The sequence below is a fragment of the Rhea americana genome, unplaced genomic scaffold (genome assembly GCF_003343005.1).
Source record: "Rhea americana isolate MKP2758 unplaced genomic scaffold, rheAme1 scaffold_150, whole genome shotgun sequence".
Lineage (NCBI taxonomy): Eukaryota > Metazoa > Chordata > Aves > Rheiformes > Rheidae > Rhea > Rhea americana.
Genome location: NW_028185595.1, coordinates 1668944 through 1685358, shown reverse-complemented (window position 1 = coordinate 1685358; position 16415 = coordinate 1668944). Strand labels below are relative to the sequence as shown.

The 16415-nt window shown below is 45.3% G+C and overlaps 1 protein-coding gene across 1 annotated transcript in view; it reads right to left on the bottom strand.

The window, feature by feature from the left end:
• The window catches only part of LOC146598886 (rho GTPase-activating protein 7-like), a 57526-nt gene extending 41804 nt beyond the window's left edge, over nucleotides 1-15722 (bottom strand). Inside the window, exon 1 of the mRNA XM_085299583.1 lies at nucleotides 15592-15722. Within this exon, the coding sequence (XP_085155709.1) occupies nucleotides 15592-15598 (7 nt within the window). The 5' untranslated portion in view covers nucleotides 15599-15722. The remainder of the gene's footprint in view (nucleotides 1-15591) is intronic.
• Between the last annotated feature and the right edge of the window lie 693 nt (nucleotides 15723-16415).

Genomic DNA, 16415 nt, shown 5'->3' with positions numbered 1-16415 from the left:
TTCTGAAACCAGGGAAGCAGCAGTGCAGAGTAGGACACAACAATTTCTGTGCCAAATGACTCAGCAACTACACTTCCTTCCTTGTACCCAGGATTGTACCAGTTTTCACCTTGATTCTCAGGTATTGGGAGTAGATGGTGACATTGTCATGACAGTCTTCAGACCATGACTGGTGGTTCCTGGGCCATGCCCTGCCTCTCCCCTCAACCTCCACACACTCCCCTTGGTGCTCTGGCCACTGYTGAAAGCTCAGCTAAGCAGTGGCAAAGTCTAGAAAGATCAATACATTAGGCATTGACTCTAGGAAATGGAAAGAAAGATGTGTCCCTTGGGAGCCGGCATCAGGGCGCGCAGCGACTCATGAGGATCACCGCGTGCTCACAGGAGTACGACCTCCCAGTAATTCAGTCTGCAAAGCTGAGCACTACTTGTGACACAGATTTCTCAGGTGTGAGGTAAAGCTAGCGTATGTGAACTAATGGAGCTGTACTGCAGCACCTTTACATGCCCAGAAATCTTGTCACTTTACAGTTTTCTACAAAAAAAAACTATTATTTTGTTTAAATTTCAAAGATGATTTCGAAATTTAATGAGTGTGTATCATGATGAACTCTGAAAGTGTTATGAGAAGCACCGTGGAATTCATAAGAGGTGCTAACAGAACGTGGGAGCTTGAGAGAGACACTGGGAATCACTCTACATTTTAAAGTCATAAAATAATTGGCTTTTTTTCTGCTCTGTGTAAGTTTTAACTCAGAACAAASAGTTTCAGCTCTTTCCATTTTCCAAGAGTAGTCCTGCTGTAAACTGATGCTCTCTTCACCTTTTTTACCTGGAATGGTAAAATAGTAACTGCTAAGAAACATCAATACATGTATATAGTACATGCAAGTAGACCCAGCTAGTCTTAGATGAAGTGCAGGCTCTGAAAAGCAGAGCATAGTAATTTTTAAGTTAGTTTTATGCTAGTTAGTTTTATGTTAGTTTTATGCAAAGTAAGTTTTATGCTAGAAAAAGGCTCCTTTAATAACAAGCCTACATGCTGCTCTTGTTATACTTCCACAATACCTGGATTGAACAAATAAAATAGGACAAATTTCATCTTGTTGACATTTTTTTAAAATGTGTCTAGCCTGTCATCCCCATTGGGATTTTTCTGGTTCTTTCTAGGCTGGTATGTATTCTCTGCCTGTAACATTTATTTCTTGGCCACTCCATTTCCTCCATACAACATGRACTGCATCAAAATTAATTTAAAGATGACCTCTAAAAACCAGAGTCAGGCTTTTAGATTTTCACAATCTCCAAACTCTAAAAAATGGTCAAAAGAAAGTGTGCAGTATCAGAAGAATCCCTCTTGCAAGTGATACCAAACCCAAAGGTGGTTTTGGAGTACAAATCATTACTTTGACATTGGAAGTTCGCACTGCTGTGGTGTTCACCTCTTGGGATTTTTCCCAAAGCTTTTCCAAATGTGAATCCCAGAGATAGCTTGAATAGATATCTGGTTAGGGCTTCCTAAAATGAACAGGTCATGAAACTCACTGAGAACTGCTAGTCTTCTGTGCAGTTATCAGTGGATGACCTGTTTTGGAGGAGGTCATCACCCAAGCTTCTGCAAGGCAAATAGCAAGAGACAGACCTGCAAATGCCTTGGACTCATTTATCCACCCTCAGATACATCTGTGGCTTCCTCCTCATTGCAGAAGGAATGGGAAGAGCTCCCACAAAATACTTCCTAAAATGATGGTGTGGAGGCTGGACATGCCCAGGGGATTTTCCCACTGATTCTCAGGAGAGAATAAATCAGGAGTGTTTTTTTCCTTTTTTCATTGTGTTTTAGAGGTGCCATTTCTGCTGCTATGATGCCTCACATAGAGCTGTTCCCAGCCAGGCAGCCTTGGCGAGGGGCGTGCGTGTGGGCTCCTGCAATGTGCCAGCCTCCTATGCTCTTCTTTCACTCACACATCCAGTACATCTTTTGCTAGATGTCACAAAACCCGCTGAGACACAGAAAAGTCTTGTGAAAATCAGAGTCTGTCAAGATATAAGCTCCCTTAAAACTGATTTTTTTTCTGATCATATCTAAAGGAAAGCCTGACAGGTGGCCAGAAGGCCAAACCCTCTGAGGCCAGCTTCATATCACAGTTTATAGAAGGACAGACTGCATGGTGCCCTGTCCTGCAAAAGACCCTGTTGACTCAGCCAGTTATTTCCCTACCTTCCCAGCATGGTAGCTTTGCCAAGAACACAGCAATAGCAGCACTGCTTGGGGGTCTCAGCTGTGTTTCCAAGCCACTTGTATCCAGCAATAGCATTAGACTAGGAGAGTGAGTTTAATGGCTGTTGTTTACGATAACAAGTTCAGTAGGAAGACAGTAGAGATCTCAATTCTTTTCAGATTAACCAGCAAAACGTAGAGCAAGAACAACAAAAAAAGTTACTTTGAATGTGACTTGTGCAAGAAACGAGTGCAAACCTTAAAATTAAGCGTACATCTCTGTCCTGCCACCAATCTTCTGAGCGAGCCAGCCCTATCTTAAGTGCATTTTTAACATCTTCCTATAACCATCAGTACAATTTGAAATCTGGCACTGTGTGATAAAACCTCTTCTGCAGCATGCTCCCGCTATGTCTGAAATATTCGCTAGTCTTGCTAAAATCATGAAGACATGGACTTCAGGAAAGGAGTTAATATATGGAAGAGATAAATATTCAACTCCTTACCTGCAAAGAATATCTACTTCAACCATTCTAGCTGCATAATAAGTTCAACAGCAAAATAAACTAATTATCAAACCTGTAGGTTTTTTCTCTGACAGGAGAGAGAAACATACTGGAAGAATCTCAAAGTGATCAGTTTATTAGCAAATAGCAGCTCCTGGCTACAATCTCCACCATGGGCACAGCGTGAGGTACTAAGCCAAATTCTGCTGCTGTTGCACAGGCAAAACTCTGGAGGAACTGCTCTGAGGTCAGCTGAAGTCAAATTCGCAAAGCTAGGCAGAAATCCAGCAGAGATTTACACTCAAGCTTAACTTCATACCACGTGCTGTCCTGCTGAGATCCCCAGGGGTAAAACGTGGTATGTTCAAGGCAGGGTGCGAGCTCCAAGCTAGCTGTACAGCGATGCAAAGGAGCACACTACCCAGGCCACTATTTACAGTACTCAGGCTGGGGAGAGGTTGTAGTGGCAGCTGTGTACAGTCAAACCCAAAACCCTAATGGAGAGGCCTTCATGCAGAGGTTTGGCTTGTTGTTGCAGCTGACTCTCTGCATCCACTTTATTTTTATATCCCCTTCAGAGATGTTTGACCTTAAATGCAAAAGGATGACATGAATCAGGAAGTGTGTTTATTATGTATGAGATATTTTTCTTTCATGTTAGCAAAATCCTTTTGTAAAAGTTGGCAGGAGTCCTTGCTACAGCTATATTTCAGACCCATGGGTGATCTGGAATCTAACATTATTTATATCTCAATATAAAAAAAGCAATGAAAAGGAAGCAAATTAAAAGAAAATAATCATAACACAGCTGAGGTCTAATAGCTTGTCTTTTCTGGAACCATTCAGGTCTATCACCACCCTGAAGTCACATCACTCCCTCAATGGTTTGAGGACTTGCTATGTAGAAGCTGGAGTATTTGTAGAAATATTGCGTTTATTGCTATGTTGCCTCACAGGCAAGGAACGTGAAGCACTCTACCAATTTAAAAAAAAACTAATTTGCATGGTAGAACTCCTATTTACAGGTGTGCAGACACTACCTGCTCACAACATTAACATGTTAATAGTAGCAATTCGGCATTTTAAATCCTTTGTAATACAAGTACAGAGAGGAACACTGCATGGTGATGAAATCCTGTCACCAGTGCCACTAAGGGCACACTTCCAGCCTCTTGTCCCCTGGCCCATAGGTTTTAATGGAGCTGAAATGACAATGAGCCAGATGGTGTAAACCTGCTCACTTTACGTGGTGTGCTCTTACTCAGATACATCCCCCAGCGCCAGGGAGGCTATTTAAACCATGTAAGTAAGTAAGTGCTTAGTGTGAATAAGAGCTAAATTTTAGCCCTCAGCTGCCAATGCTGTCTGAACTCGCCTCGTTCCAGAGAAGATCATTCCTGAAGAGAAGGTTGTGAGGAACATTTTAAGAAAGGGTTATTTATGTTTGCTTATCCCCAGACAGCTCTAGGATCAAACCTACACCATGTAGTTTTCCAAGCCTTGATAATTTTCAATCAACATTTATACAATAAACTAATGGGCAAGTTCTTAGAGTATTCAGAACATACATAGGTTTGCATCTTATCCATGTTATTCCATAGTGATCTTCCAACAAAGCAAAGACCAAAGGAAGAAATGTAAAAGAAAAACACAATTGCTCATTCTACAAACATGCACAAGAAAAAGCATTCTCAAAAATCCTGCATCATCACAACCAGGGGCCAGTCTAGTGATGTAAGAAGCTCTCCCTTGGCCATGCCGTCCTCTAGGAGACCTTTCTTCAAACAGATATCCCTCCTAAGCTCAGTATCTCATCTCTCCATGCACTGGAAAGTGGCTAGGAAAAGAAAGCAAGCAGCACCCCACAGTATCTCCAAAATGTCTTCCCGGGCACGCAGAGGAAGTTGGTATTATTCTGCTTGGAGATGACCTATCTGAGTTTTGAGAGCAAACATATTTAAATGCAGAATAGTTTTCACTTTGAGGCATTCACTCCCTCTAGCATTAGCAGACATTAAATATGTGCATACTTAATGCTTTGCAGGCTCCTCAGCAATCAGGTTAGATCAGCAAAGGGAACTTGCCTTAGTAATTCAGGTATTCATGTTATGTCAAAATCTGGAGATACAGCTAGGGTGACATTTTCAGAAGTGTCTAAATTTCTTAGACATTTTAAGCCCCATTGAAGCTTGCTTGTGGTGGGTTTTGAATGGAATTTAGGCTCTTGAATCCCTTTTGTGTTTTAGAAAAAGGTAGGCTCAGTCGGCAAATTTAGCAATAAAAAGCAAGCAGACTCTGCTTGGAAAGTCTGCAAAGTTGGGAGATAGAGTTGAAGTTTGGATAACATGACCACAAGCATAAAAGTGCACATTTTCTTTGCATACTAACGGCACATTTAATGCTGTGCCCAAGGTCATGCAGCAAATCAATGGGCAAGCCTGAATCATAGCCCTAAGGGCATATTACATGCACTCTGATGCAGGAGGAATTGAGTAATTAACAGACTTAAAAGTAGCATTACATCAAGTTGATATATGGCTAAAAAGGAACTTAAGGGGGTTCAATGGTTTGCTGAAAGTGAGAAAGGGTCAAGAGTGGAGCTGATATTAGATATGAATAGCTAATTTCACCACACAAGTAACCTGGCACTTGAAAGTCTACTACTAATTTATTACTGCATAAAATTTGTGATTTTATTGTCATAGTTTTCAGTATCCACTACTGGAAATACTGAAATTTCCCCACTTGAAGGACACAACTTACTGAATATTTGCGCTGTGTTTGGAGAACCTGAGATGAAAGACACCCAGTGACTTGGCTCATACATCCATGCTGGCACAAATACTAATAACAGCTATTTAGTAAGAACATTCTTGTGCATGGAAGTGAGAACATTCTCCCCTTGGCAGCTCAGAAGTAGCACAACCTGCTGCCCTAGCAGTATGCTTACCAGACCTCCTTGACAACATCTTGCCTTTAACTTCAACTGTCAAAATTACATCTACGGTACTGCAGTGTTTCCTGTTTCCTAACTTCATTGGTTCTTTCAGTCATTTTTCCACGAAAACACTCAGTGTTTTAGAAGAGACCTGACCTCTCTTCCCTGAACATAGTGTGCTCCCTTCTGCTGATGCCAGGATGTTGCTCATGTGCCAGCTGCTGCAGTGACACCAGAAGAAACTGAGAGGTGCAAACAATACCTTATGACTGCAAATGGGCTGTGCTCTGTGTGCTCTCAAGATTGTGCATAGCTCATGTTGAAACTCCTTCCTGTTTATTCACAGCATGCACCTGTTATTCCAGTTTCCTCATGTCCAAACTGCAGTGTCCAAACCTGTTGACAGATTTCTGAGCGTGGTCAGTAGGTCTCGGCTCTGGAGGAATCACCCCACAGCCACTGAAATCAATGGAGAAGTGCCCATCAACTCAARTGGTCTGAGGTTAGGCCAGGTATTTATTTCTGGAAAATATTCGGCAGCTTCTTTTCTGGGCACTTTCTTGCACACAGGTTTTCTGATGGGTTGTTTTCACTTGGARGTCTACTGGACACTACGACCTTCTTTGACTGGAATATGATGGTCAGTAGGAAGGGAACCATGACTGCAATCACTCTGGAGATAAGCCACGGAGAGGACCTTCCCTTTACCTCAGATGGACAAGCTTAACCTGTCAGTGGCCTGACCGAGATGTGAAGTCACTTGTCATTGAAGAGGATGGATACAGCAGGCTCAAAAATCATGTTAGTTTTACATGCACCACACACATCCCTAGTCAGGCTAAAGGAAAGTATGAGGATGTGTAAGTTGCCAGAAGGAGCTGTTGCTCTGCAGCCTAGACACCAGCAGGTTTTCAACAGACACCGCACTCCACGTGATTAAGCTAGGCAAACTCGCTAGAATATTGCATTAAAATGTTAAGAAGTTGGGAAGCTGTGAAGGTGCAGTCTAGAAGCAATCTGAAAAGGCAGCTTCCTTAAAATTAATAAATGCAGACTCTCCTGGCCCACCACGTCTCAGCTTCAGGGGCACTGAGCCCAGCAACAAGGAAACCAGCACTAGTTYCCTTACTGATCTAGACAGCATGGGAATGGGATAAACATGCAAAAGCCGGATTCTGGTTTCAAGAGGAGGACTAGATAACACCGTGGTCTTCAAGGGGTATCAACACAGACCCGTAGGAAAGATGCACCTTTAATGAAAGGAGTAAARCAACGTGGAAAGTCTCATTCAAAATATTTGGCCGGGTGAATGACCACTCACAAGAGGCTGCTGTGAAAGTGAGTCACTCACGTTGTAACTACTTGCACCAGGTTTTCTTTTCATCCCCTTTCCTTCAGCAGCTGCTGCCCTGGGAGTGGTGCCACCCAGGCAGGCCTCTAGAGCGGTGCATGCTCTACAAGGTGAGTTTTCATTGCCAGACTCCAGATTCAGTTCTTTTGCTGGCGTAAATCAAACACTGACACATCTGAGGTCAACAGAACAGCACAAGAGTGAAAACGGCATACGGGAAGGAAACCCAGGGACCTGCATGGTCCTAYGTTACACATTCCTCCTGCAGAGCACTTACACTAGCTGCCTCCCAGCCAGCTTGTTATCTGTACTGTCCTTAAGAAGCCTTAATGTCTCTAGAAATCACATTTAATATAGCCACTAGTATAAATTAAAAACATTAGTATGAGGGCCTTGTAGCAGTTTGGTCATGCTGCGGAATTAAGTTGAGATTAGTGATAACTGCAGAAAATTAGATTTATGTTAATTTTTTTTTCTGCAAAGAGTTTCCCATTCCTAGTCCAGGCAGCATCCCAAAGAAATAAACCTGTTGGCAAATGTTACCCTCCCATGTCACTTCTCTCTCCTCACAGTGTGAGACTTCTCTTCTTCCCATTCTGCCAGCAGTTTGATGTCTGGGCAGGATGTTTCTCACCTGCTGGTAGCTGCATGCCCATCAGCGAAAGGCAGGCTGTGGCTGTCCCGTGAGACTGCACAACTTCCCCAAAGATGAAACTGGGCTCAGACCTGCCAGCACCAAAGGGCAGCACCTAACCTAACCTTCTGCTTCTCCTGARGAGCAGCCTGGTCTGCTCAAAGTACCTTTTGCTGTGATAGTCACTATAGGTGGTCAGCAATGATAGGGCAGTCCAAGTAAGTCCCATTCTCTAAAAAAAAAGGCAGCACAGCAAGTATTTTGGGAGACTCCTACTATTCATTTTAAGGAACAACCACTGACTCTAACTAAATAAGAGTTGTACATATTCTACTAGTTCCATGAAAAGAAAAAGCAATCCCAGACAAAGCAAAATGATAATGTGTTTTTGGTCAGAAAGATGCATGTAGTGAAAATTAGCGGAACCAGGTGGTATCAGCTATACCCCATTCATCTTGTCTGTGGCAAAGAGAACAAGATCCTCAGTTATTTGCAGCAAGATGTCTGACATTCAGGTCACAAACCATAATTTAAATTTCTCCAAGTTCTTCTTTGTTCAACATACTGTCARTTTGGAAGTGTTTCAAGGAAAATCCCTGAGATTTCTCTTTCCAGCTGCTTCAAACGACTCTCTAGCTTCTGTAGTTAGTAGCTTAATGAGGTAACGGCCCTAGAATGCTTTGAAGATGCAGAGCCCTCCACCACACTGCCCCGACGACGTATTGTGGGCCCCACGGTAGGGTTCGTGGCTCCGGATGGGTGGCGACTGCGAGAGCTGATTCTGCTACAGTTGAGGGGCATTGGAGTTCAAGATGAGTTTTCTTTCTGGGCAGTTTTTGAAAAATTTAGGAGTGCTTTTACAAACTTTGAGATCCTTTTAGAAAACGCTTTCCCCTGAAGAGATYGTCTTCCTCATGAGGCACGACACATGCTTACATAGCATGTAGAAACAGCATGGGAATGGTATACCTAGCTGGACATGAGGAGAGGAAAAGGATTAAAAAAGGCATACATGAGAAAGGTGTGATTTCTGTAAACTAAAACATTGCTTTGCCCTTTTCCTCTTTGACAGTGATGTCTAATGGGGGCAGCTTACTGCTGTAAACCGGAGAGTGTGCTCCTCATCTTTCCAGGTGGCTGTACGGCATCTCCTGAGGCACAGTGTCCGAGCTGGGGTTGGTGCCCAGTGTCTTTCTGGGAGATGATGTCTGGAAATATAAGGTGGTGCACACACCACCTCAGGTAGCTTCACCCAAACTCTGGGGGCAACTAGACTAATAAATGCCTGGGTATTCACGAAGATCCCCAAATCTATCATTACAGGGGAAGACTAAGGGCACTTCACAACACAGTGTGAACAGGAGCCAAAGGGGCAATACCTGAGCCCGGGCAGGGCCCAACAGCAGCAGCAGCAGCTTCATACCACACACAACCCCAAGAGCTGATGCTCGGGGGCCCCAGRCGACGGATGCCGGGAGCAGGCGCTCTCCCCGGGCTCGGCAGCCGAGCGCCTGCCTCCCTCTGCCACGCGCTGGTGCTGGGGAGCTATCCCAGGGTGCGCAAGGGGGCAGGGGTGAGCTGAAGGACCATCCGGTCCTGTGATACCCTTCCTTGGGCTGAGCAGCTCCCAGCCTTGGGACCACCCTGCTAAAACCAGCAACGCCACTTGGAAAGGAAGGTACCGAACACGAGGGAAAAACACCAGTAGCTAGCCCAGATAAGAGCTGAATACATCATTTGTTCACTTTCAAGTTGTCAAAAACACACCTTTTTATGGAAAACGAAGGGGGCAGGGCGATCACATCATCACCTGAATAGCTACATTGCACCGAGGGGCTGTGTGGCTATCAGTACTGCCAGGRCCTTGACAGGTCTAGGTCTGTCTAGAAACCACTTCCAACAGGAGTTTTTAAACATGATAATTTCATTTATTTACTCAGCAAATGCATCACACTGATCTATTTCTGGTCTTAAAACATTTTTTTAATAATACTCTAAAAAATAATTTGCATATACCCTCATTGAACTGCTCCAAACCTGCTATTTTTAGATATTCTATCACCATTCAGTACAACACTCAGTAAGAGAGAGGATGCAAAATTAACCTTCCCTGCATTGTCAAACTGATTAAAGATGCAGCTCRGAAGAGAGAGGAAACACGCGGTCAAGTGTAGTGTGTCTATAAATAGCTGTGTGATAGGGTTTACACGGCGTTCGGCTGAGGCATCTGCACAATTTCTGTCCTCCGTTTGGCTCCGGCCTAAACGAAAAGGACTGCACAGCACAGCGACAACAAAATACGTCTCCCCTTGAGTACGGGCTGTTTGAAAATATATAGCCTGCTCCTGCTAAATTAACGGGCGCTAATGAGAGATTGCCGCTCGCTGAGCTGAGAGAAGGCCACGGGGTCCTTGCCGACACACGAGCAACGTTGAAACGACCCATTCCCCTCCCGACGCTGCTTCTCTGCAGGTGAAAACTCCAGGCGGGAAATCCCCCCCAGCAGAGCTGGCGACATTGCACAGAGGTCTATCACAGTATAACGTAAGACACTGGATTATTTTTTCATTAGGAGAGAATGGTTCCTGCTGGACTGGACTTAACCTTGCGAGCACTTTAGCAGCAGTGCATTAAATACGGCCCAAAGCCTGGCTGTGCCTCACGTCAGCCACGGGAACCAAGCAGAGAGCCCGTCACGTACCTCTTGAGCTGTCCGAGGTAAGAAAGCAGGACTTTCAGCTGTGCTTCCCAGCATTTGGGTTAATTTTTCTTGTTTCTTTGTTACCTGTTCTCCCCTCTTCCTTACTGATCTCACTGACTTCGCTGAATTTAATACAAAATCTAAGCCTGTTTCCAAAGTGCTCTAAAACAGAAGGATGGGTGTGAAGGTGCTCCAGTCCGGGAGAGACACCTGAGGGGACAACTCAGTCCCTGGTCCCCGGGAGAGGTGGCTGCATGGGGTCCCTCAGCCCTGCGCGCCGCTCCTGGCCCCGGCTGCACACCTGGGCACGCTGTGACATCTAGTGGCAAGTCCCCCGGCCAAGCCAGAGAAGCTCCGGGTTTTGCAGGTGTCTTGCACAATCCCTGGACAAACKTTTACTACAGACTGTTCAGACTTGTCCTAATGTGTAACTAGGTATTTATGTATAATTTTACATACATAGGGTATGATGGTTATTTCTATTTAGGCCAATCTGCTAAGACTCCTATTTCAAAGAATACCACAAACATGATAAGAAAGAAAGAAAAAAAAATCAGTTTGCAACACAACTCAAAACCYATCATCTATTATGCACAATATTTTTCACATATATCCCCCTAACCTGGGTGTTTGGGAAAGAAACTGTTAACAGCAGCATGCCAGGGCTTCTGAAATAGATTCAACACCTAGAGGAAACTGAAATGGGTGGAAACAGAGTTGTAAATYGTCCTTTCTGCCCTGTATCCTTAGATAGATTAATATAATAGAGGATTCACAGTAGTTACCAGAATACAAATAATATAAATGAACAGTAAGCCACTCCTACAGATCCTCCAGGAAGATTTAGGAAGATATGAAATACAGAAATACTTTCATTTTTGCATTAAAAATGAGTGGGCTTGGTACATGGCAACTTGACATCTTGCATTAATATTGGGAACACAGAAAGCCAGGATGACAGTGCTGTCACTGTACTAAAATGGCTACTGTTTTCCTCACTCARATGTGTTTCTCTCCCAGTTAGTTGGCAGGGAAGTGGTGCGGGGAGAGCGAGATGCACGTGCTGGGTGGCCAGGAGGCCTCTGTGGCCGTGGCCGCTGCCGTTGAGCTCTGTTGCGTTAGCAGCTGTGCAGGTGGGTATTCTTCACTAAAACRACTCTTTCCTTTTTCCTTTTCCTTGTTAAATTGTAGTGTCTCAGTGCAAATAGCCAACACTGAGTCTGCCTCCGTCTGGCGAGGCGTCCTGTACGAACAACAGCACTGCTTCCTCTGCCACCCGTAACCATCCTCCAAATGCTGGTGCAGCGGGCACTAAACCCCCAGATCCTCATAGTCTGCCTCTCGTTGCCACAGGCCACTTCACACTGGTGGCCCGGCTCATTTTTCCTCCAACCTCATCACCTTTCGATGCGTTTTTCTCTCTGACATCACCCTTTTGGGTTCCTCACCTCCCTCAGTACTGACTGAAGGCCCAGAATTATCCTTTTCCTGCTTTCTAAAAGTAAATATCATTGATGATAACAATGGTCCAACTAGGAAAGACAGGAGGAAGGCCCTGATCACCAGAAGGCCAGAAAGGAGKAAAGATTGGAACCAAGATTTTTCTGGGGAAAAATCAAAATCCATCTTGGTCAGAAGCCCCACTGCTGCAGAGCAAACACTGATGAGGCACCTGAAGAACCTGAACCCGAAAGGGCAGCCAGGCTCCCAGCTCCAGCTGCAGTGGGTGGCTGTTAGGCACCAAAATTCCTTGGTGAGAATTAAACAGCTCTTTCCTGGCAATTAACYGCTTGAGAAGGAGTTGGTCCCCTGTTGGTTTAAATGGATGGTTGAGACAATCATTTTCCACAGTTTTCCATATATTTTTTGAGTGCTTAATAACTCATTTATCTCAATATTTAATCCTTTCTCCAATAATCAGAAATGGCTGTTGTGGAGGAAGCAGGAATGGAGCATGGCTGCATGGCCCACCACACTCTTCCGTTCTGCTGACTTCGCCATGTGAGCCCCGCTCACTAGGATGTATGCCGCTTCCTATCTGTCTGCCTTGCCCTTACGTGTTTCTGCAGCTCTTAATAAACCTTTGAGAATCAGAGATTTAGCTGTAATCTCCACGCAACAGTCCATCCTGAGTCTGAATTGCTGCCTCTGAATTTTACGCTCCCTGCCAAGGACAAAGAGTTGCCGCTCACTGTGGGAGAAACCAAGCAGGTCATTAGCTTTGCCCCCCTGGTTTATACAACACCATGCAGAGAGGGAAGGCAGCTGCTGTATAAAATCACTCTGAAACAGATCTTATATTCAGCTTGGCTCTGTGTTTCTCAGACTCAATAGTTCAAACAATACTCTGATTCTTGCACCTATTTCTCAGGATCTGGATGCACAGTTATCAGCAAAAAATRGTGATTTCCATGACCACTAAGAAAACACAACCTGCATCCCAGTCCAGATCCAGCCCTAYGCTTTCCTCAGGATCACATCATGTTTTTGAGCGATCTTCTAAAGGGAAGGAGCATGAGGAGAAACCAGGGTTTCATCCTCAGGTGCTCAGATCTGATGGTGAAGGGGACAGTATATCTACCTAGACAGACAGCTCTCATCTCCTCTGTGCTAAGTGAAAAAAGTCCAGCAACCTGCCCTTTACAGGTAAATATTGAGTGCAAGGTGCTTCTGGTGTCACCAGGGCTGTAGCTGGCAGTGACAAAGCAGCCAGATGGCACCAAAAACTGTTTTGTCCATTCGCTACCACTTCCAATTTTTTTTTCCTCCCAGCAGCAATCACTGCTGGTATTTGACCRGCTCAAACAGCCCTGACAACATCAYGCAGAAGCCAAGGGTGCCAAAAGTCCACGTGCAGCTGGAGTGATGGACTAATGCTGTGGCATGACACAACCGCRTTGCACATTCACCTCCACCTCCTCTCCCTCCTTTGGCAAGGTTTTATTTAATATTTCATCCTTTTTTCAGACTTTGTTCGATTTCATGCACCATCGTCRGTGACATATTCAATATTAGCTTGAATAATGATGCAGAAATTGAATCAATAGGCTTTGCCTAACAAATAGAAAGGCCACATCATGCAAGGCTGGGTAGCATAAGTTGGGGAAATCGACTGATTGCTGTGCTGTTTGTTGAAAGAGGAGGACAATTACCAAATATGATGAGCAAAAGTGAGAAAAAAAGGTCAGRATTCAAGAGGATGATAGGTTTTGTTTGAGATTTGGGACCCAGGGAAGAAAGCTGGAGCCCGTCATGTAGTGCACACGCCCAGACCTCTTTGCATGAGCTCTATTTCTTAAAGTACCCAGATCCTGCCCCATTTCTGAAAAATGATGGAAACAGTARTGAGATTTGCAATGCCATCACCCTAAAAAGTGGAGCCATGAGGTCTCTCTGAAACCAAGAAGGCTAAAATCAAYCCTACTTAAGGAAAAGATGCGAGTGAGTCGAGGCTTTCAAGTGACACTGCCTCCCCCAGGTYGCAGCAGCCAGAAGAGACATCTAGCATCGTGGTAGAAACCTTCTTGAGCTGCCAACAGCACTTTCCCTGTGCCTTTTACCTCTCATAAAGCTCTTTTTTAATGCATAAAACAACTAATGCAGCATAGAGGCCAGCAAATGATGGCTTCTTCCTGCCAGGGAGTTTGGAGTTGGCGGTGGTGCCCAGCGGCGTGCCTGTACCACAGCAGCCCCTGTCACCCCAAAAGCAAAGTCGAGCCTTTTCACACTCCGTTTATGATATGAGAAGTTAAATGTGAAAGGTTCTTATGGCAAATTCATTATGGCAAGTCTCTGGCAGCATAAACTCATTCCCTCCTTATCATTTTTTGCTTATTTCATCACTTTAATTTGCTAAAAATACATAATTTTCCATCTGGAAAAAAATACACAATTCCTACTTCCTAGAAGACCTCTGCATACCAATGGACTCTCAGTCCTGGTCTCAAAAGCAATAAACTCATTGCGTTTCTGCTTAGCTCTCCCACTTGGCACACAGCCAGGGTGACGCAAAGCAATGAGAAATAAATTGACTCAAAACTTGGCCAGAGAGCATCTGCAAACAGAGAGCTGAAAACTCAGCTTGATTTATTTTATAGAGAGGCGAAGGACAAGAAATATGCTGCTATTCCCTATTGCGGTCCTGGCAAACAGCGCTCCGCATCCAGGCGAGAGCCAAGCCGGCAGCGGCRGACCCAGCGGGTCGCACGTTAGGAGCACGCGACTGCGAGAGGCCGACACCACGCTAACTCGTTTTCTGGAGACATTCGATGCAACRCTTTCATCTCCTGTCCAGAGAATACAAAAATGTCCTACAAAGAGTGATAATATGGAAGCCGCCATCTGAGATGCAGACACTTGATGCCCTCCGGCGGAGCAGTCACGGTGCTGCTGGATGATTTCTTTCAGCCTTGCAAAGCGAGTCTCTGGCGCAGCCAGGACCGGGCTGGTTGAGCTGATTCCGTGCGCAGTGGCATGGAGCTGTCACCGGCACRGCTAACCCGGGACCAGGGAAAGGATGCTGGCTGCAGGGTTCCCAGGCACCAGCGTGGTTCCAGCCCGCCGCGGGAACCGCCGCYGGCCCGCACGGCGGGACGCAGCGCTTTGTCTAACCAACGGCGGCTTCCCCATCTTGGCCAGCACRAGGAGTTTCATGACTAACCACCTTTGAGAAGTACAAGAAGATAAACAACACTCGTACGTATATTCACATCCAAACACACACCTACCCTCTTATAAGGAATCTCTAATTCCCATAAGGAATTTCAATTACTGCAAGGACGTTTGCAGCTGAAGCTGTGCTCGTAAGCCCAGTACCAGCCGTGCCGTGTATTTTCCTCCGAGAGCAGGCATGACTGCAGGARCGCAGGTAACTGCTACCCTCTAGAGGAGAAACCTCTGTCAAGCATTAGTGGAGAAACTTCTGCTGTATTACCTCGATTCAGAGAACATTAGGTTTTGCTGTGGCATTTAATGCCATGTATATGGCTTTCAGAAGCTTAAGCATTGGATCTCAGTGTGTTTAACAACTGCATTTTTTTTCTAAATTGACCCCAAATCTATCACAATAAAATTTTCCACTTTCTGTCTGGATAAGCATGAAGAGCCCAGTCAGGAGAGGCCAGCTAGACCTGTACCTTCACCCTTCCACCCCCCAGAACTCTTACTGCCTGTTTTGGGGTAATAACACTAAAATATATATATATAGAATAAGCAAGGAAAATAAATAAACCTGTTCCTACCTTCCATGGGGAGGGTGAACCGAACAGCGTCACCGTCCCGCTCGGAATCGGTCACCGAGCCCCGGCGGCGGCAGCCGCGCTCGCCGGGCCGCGCGGCCGCGGTGCGCAGGCGAGCTGCTCCCCGGCACGGGCCACCCCGCCGCGGGGCGGGAGGCTCCGCCGCGCCGCGCTGCCCAAAACACGCAGCTTTCAGCAGAGGCGGGACAGAAACGCGAGGAACGGGCGCTGCAGCTACGACAGTCAGAAATCCCGAGGTGAACTGGGGCATGAGCAGGAGCAAAGCCTAAAGCAGACTTCTGAGCACTACAAAGCAGCTGCTGCCTCGATCTTTACCACAGGCAAGGAGGAAGATATGCTAAATCCTTTATTTCAAAAGCAAAAGGAAAAAAAAACCCACTAAATTGAACTCATTCTGGATGGAGAACAGGGATCCGAACACAAACTGAATTTATTTTGCAATAGTAAGTCAGACATAGTGGATCTGGGCAGGAGCTGGTGCCCACGGGAGCACCGGGCTCCACCGTGGCACTGCTTCTAGGGAAGCAACAGCAGGCATGACCGCGCGGGGCTCATTTCCACCTCTCCAGCCCCACTGCTGGGCAGCTTGCTGTTTCCTGGCTGGTTTAGGTGGGCAGAGACTAGAGGATGCTAGAAGGAAATTTGGGCTTACTGTAATTATTGTCTGCCATGCATCTCTACAGCTTTGAAGCTGTTGTTCTTCAGCTGAAATTCTGCATTAGGGCATAGGTATGATTTTCACTGAAAGTATATTTAAAGAAATCTAATATGAAAGAGCAACACAGTCTTTTTTTTTTTTTTTTTTT